Below are 27,981 nucleotides of genomic sequence, written 5' to 3'. Positions count from 1 at the left end.
ATACTCTTTCATCCCAAAGCAGAACTATCTAACCTGTGATAAAAACACCCTTTTCTACAAAAGCCATAATTACATGATGCTGCAGGATAATGATGGCTTGTTAAACAACACAATGTCTAAAGTAAAAAGAAATAACATTGTTTTTGTATCTGCATTTTAGATGCAAGATATTGTAAAGTTGTTATACAGTCGAAGATGCAGACGATAGTTAAAAATCACAAACATGTCACAGTGTCCTGTGGTGTCCCGTATGGCTGTCATGTGCTGTCCTCTGCTGTCTTGGATATTTCAGGACATTGAGGTTGGTGTCCAGAGGCAGTGCACTTTGTGGCCTCATTGTTATATATGGCTGCAGGGCTGGGAGGGGGTAATTTAAGTAAAACTATTTTAATTACCTCAAGATTTCAGGTACAAGCCTTTAAAGTAAAATGGCACTATGAAAGAATGACTGCATTCAGAAATACTCAAAAATAAGCTTAATTGACTTGAAACGTCTTAAACGATGCACGCAAATTCCTACACTTGGTTTGATTGAATGAGTAAAATGAGTTTTAATTATAAAATTAATTTACCTTTACCATGTTAGTGCAAGGCCTGATTTCAGAATTATTAGCACAGCCCCACCTCAAATTAAATACAATGATGCCCAACTCAGGATATGGACAGATTTGTTGTAAAAAATGCAGGCAAATTGAATATTTTATTGTATTCAATAGGTATGAGAACAGCGTAGCAGTTTGTTAGTTTTTTTTTTGTTGTAAACATAGCCATAGAAACTTCTAATTTGGGTAAGGCACTGTGAACGGGAGAGAAGACATCTGAACTGTAAATCTACCTCCCGACCTGGAAGGGCTCTAAATAGGGATGCACTGAATCCAGGATTCGGTTTCGGATTAGTCCCGAATACCTACTTTTTGAGCAGGGTTCGGATTCGGCCGAATACTTAGGATTTGGTGAACCGAATCCGAATCCTATATCCGCCCAGATTGGTGAAAGGGTGTAGCTGTAAGACTGCTGAACAACTCTATTGTGATCAGCTGTGGATTGGAGAGAGCGTGGCGCTGTACTGATCACAGGGAGGAGTTTAGTAGTACAAAGAGGGCGCAGCTACGTGAGCTACACGACGACCGTGTGTATGTGGAATCAGGGCTGTAGTTGTTATAGGAGAAGCTGACGATGACCGCGTGTGTCAGTGGAATCGGGGCTGTAGTTGTTATAGGAGAAGCTGACGATGACTGCGTGTGTAAGTGGAATCAGGGCTGTAGTTGTTATAGGAGAAGCCGACGATGACCACGTGTGTCAGTGGAATCGGGGCTGTAGTTGTTATAGGAGAAGCTGACGATGACCGTGTGTGTCAGTTGAATCGGGGCTGTAGTTGTTATAGGAGAAGCTGACGATGACCGCGTGTGTCAGTGGAATCGGGGCTGTAGTTGTTATAGGAGAAGCTGACGATGACCGCGTGTGTCAGTGGAATCAGGGCTGTAGTTGTTATAGGAGAAGCTGACGATGACCGCGTGTGTCAGTGGAATCGGGGCTGTAGTTGTTATAGGAGAAGCTGACGATGACTGCGTGTCAGTGGAATCGGGGCTGTAGTTGTTATAGGAGAAGCTGACGATGACCGCGTGTGTCAGTGGAATCGGGGCTGTAGTTGTTATAGGAGAAGCTGACGATGACTGCGTGTGTCAGTGGAATCGGGGCTGTAGTTGTTATAGGAGAAGCTGATGATGACTGCGTGTGTCAGTGGAATCGGGGCTGTAGTTGTTATAGGAGAAGCTGACGATGACCGCGTGTGTCAGTGGAATCGGGGCTGTAGTTGAATTGTATTTGGAATAAGGATTAGTTTAGGGATTTAGATGCCACGTAAAAGTATAGGAGCGAGGTGTGTAAGCAGGATCTCTGTTGTTAGCGGAGTAGCGTTCGTCACTTTTTGTTTGCAGATTTGTTTTAGTGTTGCCTTTTATACGTTTTCATGTCCGCCATGATCTACCTTTGTCTTGTAAATAAATCCTGCGCTCCCGAACGGCGTTGTCATCAAAATCACCTCCATGTCTCCTGTCTGGATAATCCACACCCCGTCACACATGCCTCACAACATTACTACAGACTTGTGAAAAACAGTATCAGATGGAAGCAATGTTTTGTACCTAGAGTTCTGTTTGGTAAGGTCCGGATATTTAAGAAATTATTTATGAAAGTTTTGTTAAGGGAAAAACCATCAGCAGTAAAATGTGCTATTGGTCTCTTCTTTAATCTTTTTTTTTTTTTATATGGCGCCTTTCATAGTGGAGCACCATCACAAAGCGTTTTACAAGATATGAGACTAGGGTGTGTGAACTATGCATCAGCTGCAGAGTCACCCGAAATCTCACCCGAAATCATTTCAACCAGTATGTCTGTTTTCTGAAACCCAATACACAGTTCAAAAATTCTTTCTTCTATTTCCTTAGTGGGCATTCCCTCAGACCCCTATTGGTGAGTGTATTTTTAAAATTTGAATTGGATTGGTTCGTACTGTAGTTGCATACTGTATTTTTACACTATGATGCAAGATCTCTGCATATGGGTTGTAAGCCAAATTCTAAATTCTACACCAACACATTTTCTTTAATGAAAATCCATGTGCTCATTGTGGTATTTTGACATCCAGTACCAAATGGCACCACAGTGGCTTGTAGTGTATATCTGTACAACATCATATTAGGATCACTACTGTATATAGCATGACATCCATTGTGTACCCTGGTGGTATTTTTGTGTGTCTCCATTCACTATGAAATCACATGAACTAAAAATGTGCTTGAAAGATTCTTCTCTCATACTGTAGCTGATGCCATCTTCTGACTGACAGCGAAGCTCTGGAGTCAGTCCCTTTTGTTACATACAAAATGCAACTTTATTTACCTTCATGCCTCCATTCAGATAATTATACAAATGCATACATTTATAGGTTTAAACTCTATTTCAATTCACAGCTCAATTCATATGAAAGTTGAGTACAGAAAATAAAGCGATGCACTGACAGAGAATGTTTAGACACCATTAGAAAAAACAAAACAAAAGAAACCTAACACTTGTTCATTTCAATCTCTTAAAAGAGATAAGGAAGTATCATCCTCTGACAGAATTTCATTACCATGGACTCCCTTTACATCATTGTAGGGCAATATCACCATTTACAGTAAGATGAAAAGCTCTGAGTATATTTACAATACATACACTATACATAAATACAAGAACAACACATACATAATATCAGTAAACTTGTAACATAGTTATTGTCTAAACTACATAGTGTACAATGCAGAGAAAATCTTCAACAGTATTGGTATGAAACAAAGGATTTAAAATTTTTTTCAGAATAAACAAAGTTTTTAAACCACGAATCATTCATATAATGGTTTGGTCTTCCAGTCTTTGGACAACAGTTAATGGTGTCTGTTGCCTTTTAATATCTGTCCTACAAATATAAATTGAACTCTGACTTTAATGAGGTATAAAACCTGTTCATCTTGTGCAAGCTCAGGGTTTTGTCAGTAATGTATGCCACTTGTATTGCAAGTCAGTTCTGTATATGAAATATAGGAGGCAGTAGGTAGTGGGTGTGGTCTGGGTGTCTGTTATACAAGATTCAATTAAAGACACGATTGAAAGCCTTCTTACAAAATTCTGCAGCCAAACTGTAACTCTGTTCTGGTAATACAAGGCATCACCATAGTCAGCAAAGTCCTGTCGATATCCTAACACATCGCAGACAGAGAACATGAATGCCTTACTTTAATAAAAGGCGTGGACTTTTTTGAACATTTACAGGTATATTTTCTTCCCTAAAAGCGGTTGAAAGCATTCTGATGTTACAGATTCTCAATGACAGGTGTACCCCGATGATGCTGAATGTTAATGCTTTAGCAGGCTAATGCAGTGTATCACAGGCAATGGGTTTTAGATTCTAGAAGAAACACTGTGACCACTGATTCATAAGAAGAAAAAAAAACACACTGTTTTGCCTTGATAAAATAGAAGACTAGAAAATCATACCAAAAAAGATTTATATTCATGATTCAAAGTTGTTCTTCTAAAATCATTTATATTAACTGAATATGCAAGTTATACAAGGTGTTTTTTCTTTGTTTAAAATTAGAAACCTTTCGAATTTACTTTTAAACTATTTACAGCCAATGTAAAAACTATGAATCGCAAAATACTTTTCACTATCACATATGTTACATAATATTTAAACAACTGTTGTACAGTACAATATTCAGTTGTAAAGATGAAGTGCCCCCTGCTAAATAATTAATAAAAAGTTCTGACGGAAATCTAAACAATATTTTCCAAGCTAAGAATTCAAAAAATATGTTAGAAACAGTAATTGATTTGGGTAAGGAACCTATTTTGGTTAAAACGTATGACCTTTTTGACCTCTTTTCTTAGTAAATAACAGGTGTTCAAATTTTTGTCAACTATAGGTATTCATGTTGCTTAAAAGTTCAACCCCTCCTGTCGATTACTGTTTAACAGATTTTTTGAATTCTTAGAATTTTGTTTCAACAAAAACCTAAACTTAAAATACTGCATGCAGCCCCCAGGGAATTCCAACCCAATACACCTACAGGCAAACGTTTAATGACAAATCATTTCAACCAGTAAAAGAATTGTTATGAGAAGATAGACTGCTATATTCGTATAATCCTATCAAAGAAAACTCTAATTAATACTAGGGACATTCTGGACAGGCAGACAGTCGTTCCATGCAGCCTGGTATTTTATTTCAGCTACACGAGCAGCTAAGACTGGCCTCATCCCCACTGGATAAGGATACCAACAATGCCACAACTTGTGAAGGTAGGAGCTTTCTGAAGGCTACTTGTCTATCACAATGACTGGCCATTGTGAGTTTCCATGGCAGCATCTGTGATTTGGGCAGCATTCGGCCCACAATAATATACTGGATATGTACTGTATAAACAAAGTCCATTAAATGTATTTTTCCTGGCAGGATAAGGCCTTAAGAAATCCCTGGCTCTATGGGATTCCTTTTATTTATTTATTTATTTATGTATTTATTCACATGTAATAGTTACTCATATGAGATTAAACTTAGGCAAAATGGATCAATATTTAATTTGTACAGGAATTTGTTGAACCACTAGAATAAACATTTTTGCCAAATGGTAATAGTACAAGATATTCTGGCATTGTAAGGGTGGTATTGTTGGTTTATTACAGGAAAGCGTCCGGTGGATGTGATAGTTTCCTGCTAATCCTTGTTGAATGGTGTGGTTGGGGGGATTTGTGAAAGCCACCCATCACCTAAAATCTAAAATCTAACCAGGTCACAGCCAGCTTTCAGTTATTCCCTGTTACCGTTTCTCTCACATTTCACTTCATAATACTAGAGCCAAGGTAGAGAGAATGACTGCTTGGTGGAAGGGCATGGAGATCACAGAGAGTGAGGAGGGGCATGGAGATCACTGTGAGTGCGGAGGGGCATGGAGATCAGTGTGAATGAGGAGGGGCATAGAGATCACAGAGTGAGAGGCATGGAGATCACAGAGAGTAAGTAGGGTCATGGAGATCACAGAGAGTGAGGAGGGGCATGGAGATCACAGAGAGTGAGGAGGTGCATGGAGATCACAGAGTGTGAGGAGGGGCATGGAGATCACAGAGTGTGAGGAGGGGCATGGAGATCACAGAGAGTGAGGAGGTGCATGGAGATCACAGAGTGTGAGGAGGGGCATGGAGATCACAGAGTGAGGAAGGGCATGGAGATCACTGTGAGTGAGGAGGGGCATGGAGATCAGTGTGAATGAGGAGGGGCATAGAGATCACAGAGTGAGAGGCATGGAGATCACAGAGAGTAAGTAGGGTCATGGAGATCACAGAGAGTGAGGAGGGGCATGGAGATCACAGAGAGTGAGGAGGTGCATGGAGATCACAGAGTGTGAGGAGGGGCATGGAGATCTCTGTGAGTGAGGAGGGGCATGGAGATCACTGTGAGTGAGGAGGGGCATGGAGATCAGTGTGAATGAGGAGGGGCATAGAGATCACAGAGTGAGGGGCATGGAGATCACAGAGAGTAAGTAGGGTCATGGAGATCACAGAGTGTGAGGAGGGGCATGGAGATCACAGAGAGTGAGGAGGGGCATGGAGATCAGAGAGTGTGAGGAGGGGCATGGAGATCACAGAGAGTGAGGAGGGGCATGGAGATCTCTGTGAGTGAGGAGGGGCATGGAGATCTCTGTGAGTGAGGAGGGGCATGGAGATCACTGTGAGTGAGGAGGGGCATGGAGATCACTGTGAGTGAGGAGGGGCATGGAGATCACAGAGTGTGAGGAGGGGCATGGAGATCACAGAGAGTGAGGAGGGGCCACCCTTTGAGCTATCTTACTCAGTCTGAATGCTGCATAGTGCTACATCAAGAACAGCCTCTGATGAGCAACTGATGCTCTGTTACAGTCTCCATGCTGGCATCATTATGAGAAAGTGGTGGTGGAGAAATTGTGTGATGTAACAAACTGAATGATAATTGCAATGCCTTCTTCAAAACTGCAATGTTTTCTTCTAAACATCACAGTTATCCAGTTCATGCTCTCTCCTGCAACAATGCTGGTGCGAGTTGTGGGAACTTGCAAGTGGTGTATTGTGGGAACAGAAAACCAGCATTGTTGCAGGAGGGAATGTGATCTGGATACACTGTGATCCTTAGAAGATACTTTTTTTATTCTCCTGGTGAATACTCCTGAGTAAATGTTGAGAAATGTATTACCCAGTTGATATATGAACCATAATGTGTGTTTAAAAATGTCAAAAGAGTCAGCAAAATGTTTAAAGATGGACACAGCACAGGTAACATGATGTGTTTCTTTTAAACGTTGCAGGGTGTTCTGTAATACTTTAACACACAGGTAATGGGATCAGACTCTCCACTTTGGGTTGTAAATCTAATCTTCCAGCACATACTTTTAAAAATTCAATGTTTAATACTGAACTCTTCGATCAGAATAAAACTTGCCAAAATAATCTGGATTTGTTTCAACATAACCAAACTTAAAACAAATAATAATACCCACACACAACAATGTGTGTCAGAGTATTCTTGGCTTTAACTTTGAGACTGCCAACCAATTGCAAATACATCTAACATACAGGTGGCAACATAGGCAGACAATTTGAACATTGTGCTGGTAAATAAAAGACAGGTACTGTATTACCAATAGGTGATGTCATTCTCCATGTCTCCGTCATCTGATGGCCAGCACAGCTATAAACATTCTCTGTTAAACATATATAAAACTGTTGTCTAGAGAAGTGTACCTGGCATTGACAAAGCAGGACTTGTTTTAATGGCTCCAGGTTCTTTGAAGGATCAAGAGAAGGTGTGAGATTTTTAGAGAAACTCTTTACAACTTGTAAAACGTATTGCTCTCCTCTTGTGTTGATATATTCAATCAGATTATCCCTTTGATAACAAAAATCAATAGCAATAGGCTTCTCTGGGATTCACATAATTAGGATTATGATCAGAAAAAAAAAGTACTTGTTAGGTGCTTAACATAGTGCTATTCAATGGTAAATACATGTGTAAATATTTAAAAGAGTATAATGTTTATTGCTATTTTTAAAATGGGGTGTGGATTTTTTTTTTAAAAACTCAATAAACTAAAAGTGCACCTTACTGATTGCTTATCACAGCGTACAATGCATCTGATGCATTTCTTCTCATATGTCAAGAACACAAAAATAGTCACATAGACAGAATGAAGCGGTTTTACTGGATGTCCCTCAGTCTCCCTTAGCCCAAATAAAGATTATTAGGGTTGTCCATGTGCTTTTGAGAACTGCTGTTTTTAACATGTGTTATATAAAAAAGAAAAGCTCTACCAATATGGAAAGAATCCCTAGAAGCTGGGGATTGGGGCAATGTCTGGTACCTTGGGCTGGTGGGCTCTGCTGGTTCCAACCCCTACCTATATCAGTTATACTGGATTTAAGTGCAGATTTCCAACAGAAAAAATCCTCTTAAAAGAAATAGTAAGCTGTACGTTGATCTCACTTTTATTCTGCTGTGGCAGCACCAGTCCTCAACTCCACAACAACGGGGTCCACCAATTGTTTGTTGATATCTGAAGGTCACTCATTATTGCAGGACTCCAGAAACAAATTAATCTCTGATTTCCTATGGCTGACAAGCCAAAGAGTATTGAACACATTGCAAAACACTGTTTGTGAGTAAGCTGCTCTGCTGGCTCCATTGATTGGAGAAACAGGGCGCTGATGGCGTCTCTGAGTCATGGTCTGCTCTTCTGCAGAGGTCTTGGTTCTTTCACATTATTGTTGCAGAAAAGGCCGCCTTTTTGAAAATCAAAATACTTTTTTATGATGATGTGTTAATACTTGTTTGTCAAAAAAAGACATTTCATTTTGAAGTATAACCAAAAGTAGAGGACATTAAAAACGATGCCCAAAAATAAGTTTCCTAAGCTCCAAACTTAAAAGCAACATAGGTAAAAGGCATGGGGTCAGATGCCTATATTTTAAAAGTCACAGAATCTCCTTCTTTTTCTGTTTCCGGACATCTGAGAATGTCTATTTGAACGCTCCGGGGTGGGAACGGTGGGGTTGGGTTCAGCCCAGCTGAACTTGGGTTATAAGAGACCCTGCTCTTACAGTTTTTGTGTGGAGGTATCTTCTTCAAACCAGCATGTGTCTGCGTCGGTGAAGGGCCAGGTGGTCTGAGCGAGAAAAGCTCCGGTCACAGTCTGCACATTTAAAGGGTTTCACTCCGGTGTGCTTGCGGTAATGCCTCGTCAGCTCATCCGAGCGAGCAAATTTCCATGTGCATCCCTCCCACGTGCATTTGTATGGCTTTTCACCTGGAAAACAGTCATGAAAAAGGGGTACATCTTAAAACAGCTCGAGTCGTGATGATGAAATGTATGTTTAACAACTTGAGGCGGTTTCAATGGGAAAAAAGCAAATAATTTAGCGTAGAAGGGGATATGTGTTGCAACAACTTTCCAGAAACTAAGTGTTAAACAGCTAAGTATTTTCACAAACTACTGGTTTACATGCAATGACTAAGCAACATAATCTCAAGTCGTATAGCTGCATGATTTGTAGTTCATTAATGTTGACATCAATACCAGTATCCCTGCCAAGGTTGCTTTACCCTAAAGGAAAAGCCCTTACTTGTACAGGCACATACTCTACAGCTATGGCCAAAAGTTTTGCATCACCTAGAATTTTTGGATTGAGACATAACAAAAAAAAAAAAAAAAGAAAAAGAAAAAAACCACAACATGAACATAATTTAGACATTTTATTTGACATCACGTAATCAAAGAAACTACAAAATGACATAGATTTTGAAATGTCATGTTTCAATTTTTTTCAGTTTAAGTATATGGAAAACTACAAATCGGTATGTAATTCAATATGTTAACATAACATTATTTAGCATGTTTCAATCAACTTCATGAAGCAAAATGAGTTCATTCTATAGAGTGATGCAACACTTTTGGCCATAGCTGAGCTATTAAACTTTGCGTGTCTCATTAGCTTTGAAGAACAGGTCTTTCCTGTTGTAGCTCTTTGACAAGATACATATAGTTTTCAGTCTAGTGTATTCACTCATCTTGTTAAAAGATCAATTACAAAGTTAAAACTTTTTTCCTAGAATTGCACTGACTTTTCTGAGGATTGTAATGTTGTCTTTTAAAATAAATACTTTACCAAACAGTATTTTTAGAAGCAGTGCTCAGTGGGTTTTTTTGCCAGGTCGATCGTTTGGGCAGCATCATTTAATATACAGTAATATGTAATAAATCCAGATTGGGTAGAATAATTCTTTTTTGATAATGTGCTCTTCTGCTTTTCTAAAGTTTTAACTATTGTGGCAAAATAAAGCAGTCTAGCTTATGAATTGCAAGAACAATACCAAAAGCTATTATACAGGCACACCATGCTTATTTAATCTGAAATGACACTCCCTGTGTCAGTGTGATTTTAACTTTTAAAATATAGCTATAAAATAAGTTTTAACCCTTGGTCTGAAAGTATTTTAATGGAAAATGTCTCCTTAATTTGTGTGAGTAAAACCTGAAGGTCACAATGTATCCCTGATAGTATATAATAAGTATATATTGATTTATAAATATATTGGTGCAAAATGTTACGCTGAAAAGTCATTTCTAATGATTCACTAATTGTGTACCTTATTATAACTAAGGTTGGCATCAGCACACTAAACAAAAGAACTACATTTCACATGTACTGTAGACAGGTGTGTACTTTACATTGTGAATCAGTTACATCCGTGCTCACCGAAAGTCCCAAGGCAATCTAATAGGCAAGGCATGTACTTTTAAAGCTTTAATTATAGGCGGGGGAGGTTTCTCATTTGTATACTAATTTATTTTCAAAAAGCCTCTGTTTTACAGTTATACAGGTATTATTATTCTTTTTTTGTTCGGGTTCTGTTTTACAGTGGTGTCCTAGGAAACAGCGGAGCGGAACTGAAGAATGCTTATCAAACGAAACATTACAGCATTAAGTGATCGGACCGGTGGGGGGTAATCTGATTTACTGGGCAATTGACCTACACCCTGAAAGTAACATGGGAATTCTGAAAACTACTGCAAGTGCCTAGTTTGCCTATATAAAAGCACAGCACTACCAGTTATGAACACTTGTATCCCTGCAAAGCCCATATTAACATTACAGACTTGTATTTGTTTGTACTCATTACTTGGTTTGGCCTTAGTCTATACTACAAATTAAAGCTAGGAATTTAGCAATTTAATATGTGTACAAAACAAATCACTAGCAATTATCATAAACAGCATTGATCCAAATGATCCAGCATCAACAACCCTAAACCTAACCCTTAACCTAAACCCTAATCTGTACATACACATACAACTATACACCATGTGCTTCTGTGTTCTTATATTCTCAGGTATTCACTAAAATATCTTACTGATTGGTTCTAGAATACCAGATACACTCATTATTAGTAAACAATCTGTTAAAAAGGTGCATGCAGGATCACAAGTTGTTTGCTTATTGTCTATTTCCATACAAACGGCACGTGTTCCGACGACTCCACCACAGCTAGCATTAAAGCTGAGACAATAAGCTTTCAGATGATATATGATGTGCCTTTGTGTATAAATGTAGGATTAAATTCCTAAAATAAACCTTTTTTTTTTGCTCATTCTGCTGCTTGCCTATTAATTTAATGCGAACAAACCCAATACCTGAATTAGGGTCTGCCACTGAACAGCCTTTGACACAACCTAACCAAAACCCACATGCTTAACTAGTCCACACACGTCAAATTAAGTAAATGGGTGAAACTGTCGCTTTTTATATTAGGGAACCGATTGCTCATCTTGCCAAAGCAAACTTATCACGTGACTCATCTTTTCTCCTTGACCTACCCGATTTTAACTGATGCAGAAAAGACTAAACCTGTTTCCATGAGACTGCACGTGACAAAGGTGGAGACATTTCTCAGGCCTAGGCACGTATGGAGAATGATGCCAATAATTACCCACACTACTGCCATGCACGCTACCCAGTAAGTGATCCTCATTTTATAGCTCCAATGAATGCAAAACTGTTTGTCTGAAGTTAATGGAAGCTAATGGAATAATGATGCTAGTACAGTAAATGCTTACGGCCATGTATTATTTTTTTTAAATGCATATGTCCACCAGGGGGAACCATATGCTTGGGAATTAAAAATCCTTGCTCCTTCACACCACCTGGTGGATATACTTGCGCTGCTAACAAAAATACTGTGGTTGATTAGGCTTGAGCCAAAAAAAATGAAATACAGAATAAAACAACGATCTGAGTTAACTTGAAACAACTAGTTAGCCGTGTGCCAACGAGGAAAGCATTTGTGTGGTTTTAACTTCTAAAGCTCGAACTTCAGTGGAAATGGAAACAGCTGATGAAGAATTGAAGTAACTGGGGCCACACTACACAGGCTGTAGAAACTGGAGTAAAAAAAGTCACAAGAGCCAAAGAAATCAAGGAAACTCAGTTTGAAAAGTACACAAGACATCACTGCACTGAGATGGGCAACTAGGCTGATGACTACTGTATGAGGAAAGGTTAACTAGAAAAAAGAAGGGAAAGAGGGGACTTGATTGAAGTCTATAAAATCATAAACTGAATAGATAAAGTTAACCCAAGACACAACTTCAGATTTAGCACAGAGTAGAACTAGAGGACATAACTGGAAGCTGAGTAAAAGTAAGTTTAGAACAGGAGGAAGGAAGCACTTCATTTATTTAAATGCATGGAATAGCCTACCAGGTGACATAGTATGATCTAAAACACTGGGAACATTTAAAAAAAGACTCGATTGTGCTTTTAAATGATATCCCCCCCAGTAGGGCAGACTGGAGTGCTAACGGAGCCTGATGGGCCTTTTCTCCTTCCCACACTCCCGTGTGAAGTACAATATGTGGCAAAGGAAGCATAATTCAAGTCTAGTCAGCCGAGTCAGCCAGGATCACAACCTCTTAAATTTGGTGTATACCTTTTCATCCATTTGCTACACAATCATTTATCTGGCTCCCTATATTGACCCTTTGCTTTGTGTCCTATACTGTATGTCTCTTTCCTATTCTTAAATCTGTATTCTCTTGACTCCTCAGTTTATTTGAATCTTACACACTTATGAAATCACCAATTGCTTTGAACATGAGTAATGTGTAGGCCGTTGTTTACATGCCAGGATTCAGTAATATGATAGAGACAGTCATATACATTGATAAATGCATACATGGATAGATTTAGATAGATAGATGCTAAAAGATAATTTCTTGGTTCACTGAGGGTTGTCCAAGCCTGGCAGAGTTCCCCCTGCTTAATCTCCTTTTTGTCCTGGAAGCCTCAATTAGATATGTCTGAATCATCACAGCTGAATGAAATCACAAATTGCACATTCTAAGTGCACCTTGTCAAACTGAACTTACAAGGTCACTGATTCATTGGAAAAAATAAAGAAAAATTAAAAGCTCTGAGCAAGTGTTATTATTAGCTATATGACTGCAATTCAGGCAGTGGCAAATGCCCAGGAGGAAATCCATTAAGAGTGCAGGGAGTGCAAAGATCTTAAAAAGAGGAATGTCATGACTGACAGCAAGAAGGAGATGTGACGGGATCCAGGCCTGCCAAACATTCTAAGGAGAAGAGGTAAATAGATACATGTTAACCCTTGCCTGCTAAATATGTTGGTGGCCCTGATTCCTCGATTCCTACCTGTATGGGTCCGCCGATGTGCTTTCAAGTGGGAGCTCTTTGTGTACACTTTATTGCAGCCTTCAAAGTCACACCTGTGTATGCGCCGCTTCTTCGAGTCAGGGGACTCTGACCTCCGTGGGCGCCTTGTGCTTTCAATACTGAATGGTGAAATGGAACTGAAAGACAAGAGAACAGCACAATCAGGACGGTAACCATGATGTCACGTACTACAGCATGTGCACAGTCCAATTAACGGATCCAATACAGAAGCAGTAAAAATAGTGGTGGAAACCGCTGCAGATCTAAATACTGCTTAGATCATTCATATGGGACCCCGAAAACCCTGAAAAATGAAAAATGTATTGAGGAATGGCATTTCTGATTGTATGGCTTGTAAATGTGAATTAAATGAGAATGCATGTAGTTTTGATAATTATGATTGTACATCTGCAATGGAACTGTATTGAGAGAATCATAGAATACAGCTGATAAAGCAGAACATGAACTAACCCAAAAGTGACTCAGTTGATGTTTTACAGCATTGGACAGAGGCTATAACAAATAAAACAAATGTATTGTAATACTGTAGACATAAGATTTACTGTATAATTTCCCTAAAATGAAGACAAACCATATTAGTTTCCATATGAATATGCTTAAATTCATACTGGAGTGATACAAAATCAAATTTACCATGACTTTGCCTGTAAAGGAAACATCTCTCCACATGTGGTTTCAAATTCCAAAACAACCTATTTTAACATACGTAGTGTATTTAGTTTTATGTTCTAGGGAAACCACAATCCACAAACGTAAGACAGGAAAAATAACACAGTGGGCACTTACTGCATTGCATGCTGGGGGGAAATAAAGTTTCTTGCTTTTACCACAGCCTCTGCTGCTATCATTAGTTATAACATCACAGGAACTCATTTTGTAACAGTGTGACCGGGTCTTACGTCACTTGCGTGGACAGCCGCTGTTTACAAACTACAGAGAGACAAGGAACTGCAGTGAACACGCTTCTGCGCTGTTTAATAAACAAAAGGGAAATCAAAAAGTCAAACAAAACACTGCTCACAGAGCAAAAATAAAACGGTTAAACAAAACAGAACTTTCGCAATAACACAATTACAAAATAACTGGCGCAAGGGCCAAAACAAAAGGTTTAAACAAAATACAAAAAGGTAGGCTGGGCATTAGCCTTCACTACACTTCTTTTTTTCAAAAATAAACACAGCACAAACAAACAACCACTCACCCAAAACACCTCCCCCAAACAAAAGAATTGACCCTTTTTTATACCATGTGGCTGGAGCCTAATTATCAGTGATTCAATTAGCTCCAGCCACATTCTCACATGTATTTTGGCAGGGACAGGAAATTAACCCCATCCCTGCCAACCACCACCAAATCACCACACAACAATATTATTTACAGGCAGGGCCCTGCCCTGCTATATTTCCCCCCCCCCCTTGTGTGCAGCACACATGGCACCACGGCCACCTCCCCCCCCCCCCCCCCCCCTTTGAAAGCCATCCACCCTCCCTCAAGTCTCCTATTGTCCTTCCTCTCCCATTCTTGAGGGAGGGTTAGTCCATAGTCCGGCGCCTTCCTGGTGGGACCGAGACCCGGCGACAGGGGACCCAGGCGTAGTGGATGGGGCGTCAGGAGCGCAGGCAGACGAGCAGTCAGCTGCAGCCCCAGGCAGAAGTGTGAACCCAGGCGATTGTAGAGCGACGTCTGGGCAACCAGGGGGAGCGGAGCAGGAGACCAGGCGACCTCCTGTGCCTGGTGGTGCCGCGACCTGGGAGTCAGGCCCAGCGACCAGAGGTCCAGACAAGCAGCCTGGGTGTCTGGGAGCCCAGGTTAAGGGAACCAACCCCCAGGCGCCGGGCTATGGCACAGGGGTGGTGGTCAGGGCTGTGGTGGAGGTGGTCTCCTCACCTCCCCCCCCTTCTTCGTAGCCGGTAGCTCCCCTTTGTGCGGCTCCGGCCACAGTATTCCCTGCTGCCATGAAGGGCTGGCAGCGACCCCAAGCAAAGCCTGCAGTGACAGTGGGAGGGGAGCCCCTGGCCATGAAGGCGGCAGCAGGAGCTCCACTTTTCCCAATGGTGATGTTGGAGGCAGAGGTAGCTCCTGCTCCTCTCCTCTTGATGGCAAAGGCGGCAGGGGCTCCTCCCCTTCTGGCTGCGAAGGCGGCAGGGGCTCCTCCCCTTCTGGCTGCGAAGGCGGCAGGGGCTCCTCCCCTTCTGGCTGCGAAGGCGGCAGGGGCTCCTCCCCTTCTGGCTGCGAAGGCGGCAGGGGCTCCTCCCCTTCTGGCTGCGAAGGCGTCAGGGGCTCCACCCCTTCTGGCTGCGAAGGCGGCAGGGGCTCCACCCCTTCTGGCTGCGAAGGCGGCAGGGGCTCCTCCCCTTCTGGCTGCGAAGGCGGCAGGGGCTCCTCCCCTTCTGGCTGCGAAGGCGGCAGGGGCTCCTCCCCTTCTGGCTGCGAAGGCGGCAGGGGCTCCTCCCCTTCTGGCTGCAGCGGAGGGACCAGCAGGCATGCTCCCTCTGCTGGCGGAAAGGGAACCAGCAGGCTCTCTCCCTCTGCTGGTGGCAGTGGTGAATGCAGAGGCAGCAGGCATTCTTCTGGTGGGAGGGGGCAGTTGAGTGGGGAATGCCCCCGCTCTCCGCAGATGGGGCACCAGCAGGACGCCTCTACAGTGCGGAGGATGGCCCCCCAGCTGATCTCCTCTGGTGATGGTGGTGGGATCAGCAGGCACTCTTCCTCTGCTGGTGCAGGCTTGAGCGGTGGGCATTCGGACTCCTCACTCCTGGGCATTGAGGACACCTGGGTATGGTCGACTGCCCAGAACCATTCGGCGGCGTCCCCAACCAGGCCCTGGTTCCAGGCCTCCTCGTACTGGGGATCAACATAGGGGCAGTCCTCCCGGTCATGCCCAAACTCGCCACAGGCCTCGCACATGGGGGCCCCTTCAGCCCTCCATTGTTCCTGCTCAGCTGCCCAGTTTGGGGGTCCAAACTGAGTGGGCGCCCGGGACCACCATCTCTCTCTGCTGCGGTTGTGGTTGCTGCCGCTTCTGCTGTTTTTTGCAGCTTTTCCTTCCCATTTTTTTTTTTTTTTTTACTACAGTCCCGCTCCAAGTCTCTAGGGGGCACTATCCCACTTCTGACACCATATGTGACAGGGTAGCGTCGCGGGCCCAGATGTTAATCGGCAGGCAGAGAGACTCGGAAACCAGGAAACTGCAGTTAAAGTGCTTCTGCGCAGTTTAATAAACAAAAGTAAATCAAAAACTGGAACAAAACACTGCTCACCGAGCAAAAATAAAAGGTCAAACAAAAACAAATCTCGCACACAATAAACCAATTACAAAATAACTGGCGCAAGGGCCAAAACAAAAGTTTAAACAAAACTGTTCAGGCTGGGCAGAGCCTTCACTGAACTTTGTCACACCAAACACATGTAGCAACACAGTAACACACTGTTCACTCACCCCAAAACACCTCCCCCAAACAAAAGAATTGACCCTTTTTTATACCATGTGGCTGGAGCCTAATTATCAATGATTCAATTAGCTCCAGCCACATTCTCACATGTATTTTGGCAGGGACAGGAAATTAACCCCATCACTACACAACAATATTATTTACAGGCAGGGCCCTGCCCTGCTACAAACAGTCTTTAACTTTGCAGTCTTTGTTTCAAAGTTACGCCCTGACTTTCCTCTCATCCCACTAAGAAAAAAAAAAAAAAATTATAATACATACTGTAGAGATAACAAAACAATTCCAGTAAATCATACCTAATTTGTATAACCATCACTTACAGCGGTAGATCTCATGCTGTCCTGTATAAAAGATTCACACATTATGTTGCGTTAATGTTCACACATTATGGTGCGTTTCTTCATGCAAGCTCATGATGTTGACTGGAAGTGTTGCATTGAAGTATCTGCAAGGAGTGATCACTACATTTTCTTTAATAATAGCTTCAAATAAAATAACATTAAAAGAATCAGATTCACCTTTACCATAATGTTTTCATATAGGAAAATGTGAGACTTACAAAATGATGGCAAATCATATAAGGTGAGATTTACTGAACTTATTTTGTTAACTTCCGTACTTTAATAGCTATTCATTTGTAAATAGCCAGTGTACCAATATAGGGTGGTGCAAGACAACACAGAACAAATGCAATACAAGTCAGAAACCCCAGCAGCTTTGATTATATACCTCTGCCTTTAACTGGAGCAGTCCTCTGAATGCACCACCCGCACAGCAATAAAATTCTGTAATACATTTACAGGTATGCAGACATTACTGAAGTACTGTGCAGCATCGTACAACAATAAATAACCACCACATAAAACAGAACTGTCTGGATGGGAGAACAGATAGCCCAAGGGGATTCCTGGCTTCACTTCCCAACACTTACCATCACTGTCTGGCAATCAGGGCTTGACCCATGTGCCTATTAAGATGTATTTTCAAAATTGACTGAGTTGATTTTAGTAATGTTGAATCCATTTGAAATATGTTTATTTGTTTACAGCTGTCTTTTTAAAATGATCTACTTACATGCAACCCCTGGCTGCTCCAACAGTACCGTGCTTTGAAATCAGTGACATGTGTTTAATAATTCACTGTCAACAAATGCAATTATTTACAGAACAGCTGCAAGACCAACTTGTTACAGATTTCATTTGCACAGTTCAGATTTTCATAGCCCCATTCCCCTAAGTCCCCTCCTTCATATTAGTTGAAATGCATTGATATCTCTAATTGTATATGCAACAGTAACACGTACACATATGCTACTTTCTTACTAAGTTTCTGCAGGAAATTCTCCATTACTTGAAGATTTTCAGACTCTCAGCTTAGCCTCAGCCTCTGTAGATTACAACCCCCACTGATGTTTCACTTTCCCACCTTTCCACCGCCCACACTCCTCACCGTTGAAGTATGTGCCAGGCATTGTCATTTGCAGCATTGCGGTTTTGTGACATGAATTCCTGTTCACACAGAAGACTGAAAATACATCTGTGGTCCATTCCACAGCAGTCTTTAAATGAAACGTAAGTCCCACTTCTTATTCCTCTACCCAGAGGCCTGCAACAGGCTACTGAGCTCAGCACGCAGTTCAAGAACATTGCATCAGTGGCCAGGAATGAAAAACATGTTGCCTATCCCGCAAACCCAGCTGCCAAATCCACATGTTGAAAGTATCCCCTCGCCAAAGGCGTCTACTCAGACAGACACCAGCAGCTCTGGTGTACAGGGGCTTAAGAACAAGCTCCCATTCTACCTCTAATATCACAGGCTGACCTGCCAACGTCCTGGGGAAAGGGTTAGCCAGTGCTGTAGCTCAAATAGATGCCCAGTTTAAACCAGTCTCAAGTTAAACGCTTACAAGTGTTACTATGTGGAAAAGTAAAAGCAGTTGCCCATTTGGACTTTCATTGTGTTTTAATGTCTATAATAATTGTGGGTAAGCTGTAGAGCCACTCACAAGTTTATTGTGCGACAAACCTGTCCTACATTCCAATAACTGAGTATTGTACCAGGGCCAATATTTCTACTCTAGTGCTGCAGGGCAAGAGTACTGGCAGTAGACTTCAATGCATGATATTGTATGCACCAACTTTCTGTATCTTTAATGTACAGGCTTGGAGGTCACCTTCAAACCAGGAACGGTTTGACAGGCAGTTGCTGTGTTTGAACTTAGTTTCTAGATGTAGATGTTTAATTTGATTAGCTTTAGTTTCAAACTAAAGCCTACAAAATGTACTTATTTCCAGTTCTGTCCTTCGTGTGCGACAACATATATTAGTAGGTGTTTTTATTTAACTGACGAACTGTGTCACATATAGATATTTTCTTTTTGTCTACTGCAGTACATGGTGACAAAGGAACTCTGCAGTATTTCAAAGCTCAGTCTCAGTGGATTTACACTACTAGGCTGTGCTCCAGTAGGAGCTAGGAGACAGCTCCTCTGGTTCCCATGGCGATTTCAATCTAAACTAAGCAGCATCTCTTTGGGCAGGCAGTGAGCTTGACTCGCAATACTGAAGTCTACTTCTACTGAGTCCACAACATCCCTGTGAAAATGACATGTTTAAATTGAATATATTTAAGTTATAATCCTGATTTCTGTATGTATTTCTTCAAGCAGCTGCCAACCATTTGCATCAAACAAATTGTGGTGCTTTACCATTCCCTAACACAAGAGGGCACTCTTTTACTTTATTACTACACCAGTAAAGTGACATAGAAATCTAGAACCTCCTATCTATATCTACTCTGGAGCAGGTTCTGGCACCTCTGGCATTGGGTCATGCACTGATAATGTATACTAATGTAAAAATGTAACAAGGCAAGTGGTGTTTCAAAATGCATTTCCACACCAAATTAAAAAAAAAATCCCTGAGGAAATTGGTGTGTTGACTGTGGTTTTCTAATTAGAAAATTGTTTATTTTTTCTGTGTGTTTCAACATTTTTTGTCACTGATGCCTTTCATTCAGTGGTGACTGTTTGAAAAATGTTTTTCCTCATTTGAGCTTTGCTTAAACTTGGTTTGAGTGTGAAACTAGTAAGCAAAATTGGTGCATTTTGTTTTGGTAAGTACTTTAAACAATTGTCAGCTAAGGAAGAGAACAGTGGATTTCTTGTTAGGTAAGGGCACTGGCAATCCTTTTATGGAAAGAGCTTTTTAAAACAGACTTAAAAGGATAGATGAAAACTTAAATATTAAGGACAGTTAAACCAGTGCAAACTGCAGAAGTAGCCTGACAGGAAGTAACATGTCAGCTTCTGTAGGCAGAGGTCAATATCAGGCATGTTGTTTCAATAGTCTGTAAAAAAAAAAGGGGGGGGGGGTGTGCAGGGGGAGAGACTGATTGAACATTATAAACAAGGGGACAAACCTTTTAAATATTCCACTTATAAAATGTGCAATCCCCTTACCTTTAAAATCAGTGTATTCTCATAAACAAATAATTCCCATTTCCTATAAAATAAAGATTTTCAATTAGAAACCTCATCTGGAGTGTTGGTAAACGACAGGCCAGGCCCAGTTTCCTGGTTCCAGGAGGAACACACACACTCTAAATCCTTATTAACATGCTCATGGTACAATGACTGCAGCAGCTGAAATAGCCTTTGCCATGCACAAGCGGAGGGGGCACAGAGATGGAGACAGGCCAGACAGACCCTCTGGTGAACTCGTACACACGCAGCCCACTTCCTGCTGTTCTGCAGCTAAAGGGATCACCTGTTGCTCTTGGCTCACCGCCAAGCTGGGGCCTAGAGGAAATGACAGAACCTGTTAGAAATGAGCCTGAGGTCCCAGTCCTCAGTCCCCAAGTGAGGGGAAACATCAAAACAAAAATTATAATTCAAAACTTCACAGACTCTTTCGCATGGGACACAACCATTCAAAGGATCTGTGTGCAGGAAAGCCCTTGAGGTGACTGGCAGGCTTTTGTAAATTATTTGTTCCGCAACTGCCTTCTGCTCACACAACTGAAGTCTGCACACTGCTATACATCTCAGCAGGCTTGCTTGCAAAGGCAAGCCACCAGGAAAGTTGTACGACAGCTTACTCAGAACATGTACAAACTGCATATTCCAGAAAAAGTATGTTCCTTACCATTAGACTGGTGTTCTTTAAAAAAGCTTTAAAAAAAAAAAAAAAAAAAAAAATCCAATTGAAAACTATGATGTTTCTGATGTGATGTTTATAACTGGCTCAGATCAGACCCCACACTCACAGACCTGTTTCACATATAAACTTGCTCCCACTGGAATGCTTCAAGCTAAACCATTGCTGCCTCAGTGTGCTTCCTTGCCTTTATTGTGTTTACACATTAGTGTTGCAGTATATGTGTCTGAACTTTGATGGGCTTAACTAATCTGTGCTGGTTTATTTTGTGCTTTTTTTTTTCATTTTATCTCACCTAGTGCTGCTGCTGACTTCTGCTCATGTATGCCTTGTAACATCCCCCCACGCACACTTTATTCTGTGTTGACGTATCTTGCACATGTGTGTCATCCCACGTAACTAGGCTGGATGTGGCCATTTTAGCACAGGCAGTATTGTGCTGTACTAGAATGTATGTGGATGAACTACTGTGTCTCATGCTTTGATAAGATACAGGCTCAAGGCTTGATGGGCACAAGAAAATTAGCACAATTGCATCCACAGCCATTCTGCCTACCTTTAGTTAAAGCATAAAGCTAATCTACATTCTTCCTAGCTTTTTATTTTTTGTCTATGACACTGTCATACCTTATTTTTCTTTTGACCAGTTTGAATTGGAGACATGTCTGCACAGATTGTTTACTGTGTGACTATCTCAACAAGAACTGTATGACTATCTTATAAAGATATCTTATAAAAGCACAGGAATGCTACTGAGATTAAATCTGTTTAGAAGCTGAATGTTTCTCATCCTGCTCCTTTGGTTTTATTTGTTTCAATCTCACATTCTGTCTGATTGAAATTTTCACAAGAAGGTGTGGCATGATGCACAGAACGCTGGAAGAAATACCAAACCGTACTGTGGCTAAAACCAGGAACTGGGTAATCTCTACAGCAGCTGCACACAAAGAGAACCTTTATTCATCAGGGAAACATACACATTCCTATGTATCTGTATAAGTCTTGCCGTATGGTCAGATTGATAGACAGATGAATCTGCACAGTCAAGCTAACAGACAGATACTATAAATATAAATAACTGGATGAAACTATAAATAAATAAATAGATGGATACCTTTCACTCTTCAGGCATTCGTACACAGCCAAGTAATCGCTGAGCTCTCTTCTTATTCCCCCACCTGTTCAATTCATTGGGCCCCCCAGCCTCATGGGGCGACACAGTCCCCGCTGGTTCTGTTCTAACCATAGCAATGTCATCCCACTGCTCCCGAGGAGCTGATGAATATGCTAATGCACTGCAGAGGCTCCGGTGTCACACACGCACTTTCAAGAATCGCTTTACTTATTTATGAGCTTACCTTGGGAAAACCTACAGAAACACAGAAACATGTTTATCTCCTTGCATTTTATGAATTGTTGTTAAAGCTATTGTATAGGAATATGTTTACCTGTAGGTCTTTTAAAGAGATGAGCGTTGGCCATTATAAAACATCTGGATAGTGTTCTGCACATTTAAGCACAACTCAGCACAGCTTGACAGACCTTCATTTATTTCTGTATCAAATGCTGCTATTTTCTAAGTATAATAACACGCTTCCGGGTGTCCATTCATGTGGATGTATACAGGCACGGTCTTCAGTTTCACAAGGTCCCTGATGGGGTTGTTATTTTTCCTTTGGAATTCTACAATGGGATTATGTATTGTTGCTAGTACTATCTCAAGGTCAAATCTGCCTAAATATACTGTAAAAATCTTTTTGTCGTTTTCTGCAAACATAGAAAGGTTCTTATCAGAGAAAAAAGTAAAACTTGGTAAAAATACGGCAACCTAATCAATCAGACATATATCTTTTGTGTTACTTGTGGATCACATCTGCTCATTGTGGGTCACTAAAGCACACCTTAGATTAACAGACCAAAACATTGAATCATTCTTAATTGCTATTAGCAGACCCTGAATCAAATAATATTCTGTTACTGTGATGGAGAGACTTCCCACAACTGGCTTAAAGATTGCTGCATTATTTAACCCTTGGATTAGGACAGATTTTGAGAGAATGTGATTCATAAAAAACAAAGGATGTAATGTTTTAAAACAATTAAAAACGTGCCACATTATTATACAGTAGATTGCTGCTTTGACAAAGTCACCACCATTAAATAATGTCAACCATGCTGCTGCTGAAGCAAGCACCCACTGCAGCGTACCCTCCAAACTGAAAGACTTGCAGTGCACAAGTAAATATGCCCTTTCTCATAGCAGTTCTACATGTACATTCTTTGTCTTCTTTTTTACTGTAGCTCACACCCCTCTCAATGACGGGAACATCTCAGCCCAAATTCCAATAGAAAACAAGAAGTGAATTTGTAAAAAAAAAAAAAAAAAGATTATCGAGTACCTGTGTAGATTAGTCTAGCTGTAGCATCAAGCACAGCAAATTAAAAAATGCAAGCTGATAATCTCTTATTTGATGCTTTAAAATATTTACGTTTTCAGAATATTTAATATTGAATATCCTTTTAGCTGTGTTCTCTCACATTATGTATTGTTCTTTCTGCTGACTCTTCCAGCAAAAATGTCAATTTTCAACAATTCAAAAATTTCAAAATTGAAGTAGTTTAGAAAATGACTACCAGGAGTGTGAAACTGCAATTTCCGCCCCCTTTGCAACTGGAAGTAAATTGAAAATTTCATATACAAAAGCACAGTTTCAAAGGGGATATAAATTACAGTTGCACACTCCTTGTGGTAATATTTGGAATTCAAAGATTTTTTCCAAATGCAGCTCTTGAATGAATGTAGTGAAGGAAACCGCCAGGCTGTTCTAACACCCTATTGTACTCTTGATTATGTTGCACTGTGCATTATATCTATTTACTTATCTCTAACAAGTCGCTACATTCTGGCTACTACAGAAGGCAAGTGCAATACACCAGTGCCTGAGACAAAAGCTGTAGAATCAATGAGAGGAGATCATCAATGATGGCAAGGAGGGGTATTTTTAGGAAAGGTAAAATGTCATGCTTGAGATGACGTCATTGGGTCTGTTACACTATGATTTTATGCCACACAGGTGACATCAGAGAGGTATCCCACACAGAGAAAAGTAGCTGAAACAATAGATGCTGTCAGCCTGACCAGACTGGCAGGAGAAGCTGCCGATTCCAAGCAGACACTGGCTTGTACATGACAGACCCGTCAAATGAAATAAATTGCTAGATGATGTCAAGTTGGCCTGCAAAATCTAACATATTCATTTTAAACTGTAATTGCATTTTTGGCAGCAGTTTGATTGTGGGCAGCAGTGTGGAGTAGTGGTTAGGGCTCTGGACTCTTGACCAGAGGGTTGTGGCTTCAATCCCAGGTGGGGGACATTGCTGCTGTACCCTTGAGCAAGGTACTTTACCTAGATTGCTCCAGTAAAAGCCCAACTGTATAAATGGGTAATTGTATGTAAAAAAAAAAATAATGTTATATCTTGTAACAATTGTAAGTCGCCCTGGACACAGGCATCTGCTAAGAAAATAATAATATGAGTAGTGATTACATTTATTAGGAGAATAATAAATAAATAAAGCGGCTTGGATGTGAGTATTTCCATCACTTGATATGAAAAAACAGGCTTCAGTTAAACTTTTTTGACACTTACTGTTTTCAGTAAAGACATCGTTAAGGACAAAAAAATAGATAAGGATATAAAATGAAAATGTGACAACTGCAAAAGCAGCTTTTCTCAAGAGAAAAACAAATGGCAAATGGGCTTTTAAGAAAGTTCAGTCATAAACTTAACACAAAATCTTTCTTCTAGATCCTTTTACCCCTTCATAAGAAACCAGTGTGAAGAATTTCTTACAAAATCAGAAAAGAAAGGTTTTCAGAGGTGCAACAGCCTTTAAAAATGATGTGTTCATGTTCATATTCATGCGTTAAACAAGCAACCGCTGTATTAACTTGAACTGACTGACTGACAGATGCCTGGCTTTGTTTTGGCATCGGTAGAGACATAGAAACAGCAATACTCACTCCTGCACAGCTCTTGCTATAGAGAGAGCAGTGGATCCAGTTTCATTAACACTGTCCAAGGTCACATTTGGCAGGTCATCATCATCACTGTCGCTTTTGATTTGTCTTGGAGACAAGTCGTTTGGGTCTATTTGTGCTGTAATAAAAGAGACGTAATAAGACAGAAATTAGTATCATAATGTGAGGAATCCAATACTATAATGTGATGAGTAACGTCTAAATCAAACACTGTACAGCAGCCCTGAGTGTGTGTCTACTGTACGCATACTGTTCATTTACACTGCTGACATTTTTACAAGCACAGATCACAGAATTGTCAAAGATTTGCCTGCAGCATATATAGTATAAACAGGGGTGTGTGAGAAGCACTGCTAACAATAGGACATCTTCATTATCATTAGTTTCCTTAGAGAACCACATTGAAGGACAACTTGATATGAGCATGAAATACCTTAACTTACGTTAGAAGTCAGAAACCATCAGATGTGCCAGAGTGGAGCTATGAACCTGCCACCCTGCAACTCTCCGCCCCACGTGGACAATCATCAAACATGTGATATTATTCTGATATGTAATCTGCAAATGCACACCATCTAATAAAATAGCAGTGCCATACAGTAATAGCTGACATACAAAGTTTGATTGAACGTTGCCTTAGAGCAGGGAAACAATTCTAGTGATATTCTTTTTGAACAGTATTTTTTAATAACAATGAGTGCCCTGACATTGCGAACACTTGGTATCTTTTAAATATGGCCGGGTGATAAACTGTGCGGCAGCATCAGCTGGTTAGGGACTCTTAAGCTGGTGTGAGGTTCAGTCAAGAGGTGGTTGCAGTAGGGCAAGTAAAAGAGTAGCATACAGATGGTTACTGGCTGTAGGTAGAGGAGTACACAAAGAGAATTACAAGTAACGACTGCATCACAACCAGAGGGAAAAAGCCTAATATATATATATATATATATATATATATATATATATATATATATATATATATATATATATATACAGGGTGATTAGAAAGTAAGTTTACCACATCAACACACCATATCATTGATGTGGTAAACTTATTTTCTAATCACTCTGTATATATATGTACAACCTGGTATGGGTATGAAACATCTTAGTTCGATCAACTCTGTGTACCATTTTCTGTTTCAGTTAATACATCCTGGTGGCTTCTTAACCATCTGAAATTTAAAGCTCCCTTTGGCCGCCATACAGCTATCAAACACATCTCTATAGAAATACATCAGTATACCACAAGGATCACACATCTTACGTAACTGAACCTCATGTATTTTACATTATCAAGCAAACGCCCAGAAATCACTATAGTGCAGCGCTATTTTTTTCTGCTTTCAATATTAAAATGTACAGTCTAGGGAATATTTAATGTCAACAATCAATCTTTTGTAAACACTTAAAAGCACATGCCAAACTCTAGAAAGAGAAACATGAATGTGAGTTTTTCCTGTTGATGGCATTGCATGCCTTGTTAACTCTGTTTGCTCAGTAAAGCTCTATTGCTGTCTGCAAAGTGTCCTGTCCACATTAAACATACAGTAGGCAGTTCAGCTAAGCTTCTGAAGAAGCCACGTTTACTTTAACACATTGCTAATTGACAGTTTGGACTCTAGGCGAGATTCTAAATTATTCCATAAAATAAACCGGCATCCTTCAGTGTGATTGGCAGCTCCTCTAGAATTTTGTGGAAAGCCAACAGTATCAAGTGCTTCACACACATTTTCTCTTTATTGCCCTCAAAAAGAATAGCTTTTTATATACAGTAAAGCTGCTCTCCCTTACACAATTGCATTGAATTGATCTGATAGGATTATATTTTGTTTACACTTCTTTTCCAGAGTACCTGGATCTACAGTGCGTCATTTTCAAATGGTGTATCAGGAGCACGTTATGGTTGCTACAGTACACGTGTGTGACGCAAATCCAATCAAAGAGATTGAAGGGCAGTGAAGAAGTTTCTCCCCAAAAAAACATAATTCACAGCAAGACATCAAACAGCATTAAAAAGGTAAACATTAGCGATTGTACCCAAGATTGTATTTTTCACATATAACATTCAGGAATAAAAAGCAATGTATTTTCATCTTTAAATCTGTGAGGGCCTCTCTCACAGTACTGAGGCCCCGAGGCTTCTCTGTCATCTCCGCTCAGTTCCTCCTCATTATCAGCCAAGGGTGGTGTGCCCTTAGAGGCTGAGATGCTAGTCAGCTTTCCTGTCAAACCCACTGCAACACTATCAGGGACTGCCTCCACCCAACACATAAACAAAGACAACTCTTAAACATCAAGCTGATGAGGAAAGGTTTTCCTGTTCAATGATGTTCAAAGCAAAATCAGCAACTGCTGGGTACAGGTCTAAATTTGAAGTGTTGTTACCCCCCCCCCCCCCCCCCCACACCTATTCACCATGTCTGGGTTGATAGAGGAGATTGACCCTATTGCTTCAAGAATCATGAAGGCTCTACCTCAGTATGAACTATCAAAGATTATACAGGATTACTGGTGCCATAAAATAAACACAGTAACATAAGTATTGTTTTATTTCCATTAAAGCACTGTCACAGAATCTAAATGAGATGTTAAAATTGCACACATCAATTGGCATTTAGATAAGATTGTATAGTTTTCTTGTTGTGTGCAGTTCTATCTAGCTAGACAGCTGCTTCAGTAAGAATCTGGTTTGGACTAATGCATTTTCAGATGAAGTTGCTTGAAGCTCTGGGTCACACAGCACGACATTATTTGCTTTAGGAATTCAAACTACAATTAATATCTAGATATGTTCATGTATTTAACCCAGCAAATGTTCCTTTAGGATCAGTGTGTGTATGAGGTTAGTGTTGTGTTACTACTCTGAAAGAGATCATCTGTAAGATAGAAGAAAATGGGCAGCAGTGTGGAGCAGTGGTTAGGGCTCTGGACTCTTGACCGGAGGGTTGTGGGTTCAATCCCCAGTGGGGGACACTGCTGTTGTACCCTTGAGCAAGGTACTTTACCTAGA

At 40.7% G+C, this 27,981-nt stretch overlaps 1 protein-coding gene across 1 annotated transcript in view; it reads right to left on the bottom strand.

Moving 5' to 3' along the window:
• Positions 1–2,868: 2,868 nt before the first annotated feature.
• Positions 2,869–27,981, bottom strand: part of LOC117407189 (Krueppel-like factor 12) — a 79,194-nt gene continuing 54,081 nt past the window's right edge. The window contains exons 4-6 of the mRNA XM_059029349.1: positions 24,954–25,089; positions 13,279–13,436; positions 2,869–8,873 (exon numbers count right to left, since the gene is read on the bottom strand). Of these exons, the coding sequence (XP_058885332.1) occupies positions 8,692–8,873; positions 13,279–13,436; positions 24,954–25,089 (476 nt within the window). The 3' untranslated portion in view covers positions 2,869–8,691. The remainder of the gene's footprint in view (positions 8,874–13,278; positions 13,437–24,953; positions 25,090–27,981) is intronic.

Source organism: Acipenser ruthenus, chromosome 8, assembly GCF_902713425.1.
Source record: "Acipenser ruthenus chromosome 8, fAciRut3.2 maternal haplotype, whole genome shotgun sequence".
In the NCBI taxonomy this organism is placed as follows: domain Eukaryota; kingdom Metazoa; phylum Chordata; class Actinopteri; order Acipenseriformes; family Acipenseridae; genus Acipenser; species Acipenser ruthenus.
Note: the sequence above shows the minus strand (reverse complement) of the source record. Positions and strands in the feature narration are given on the sequence as shown.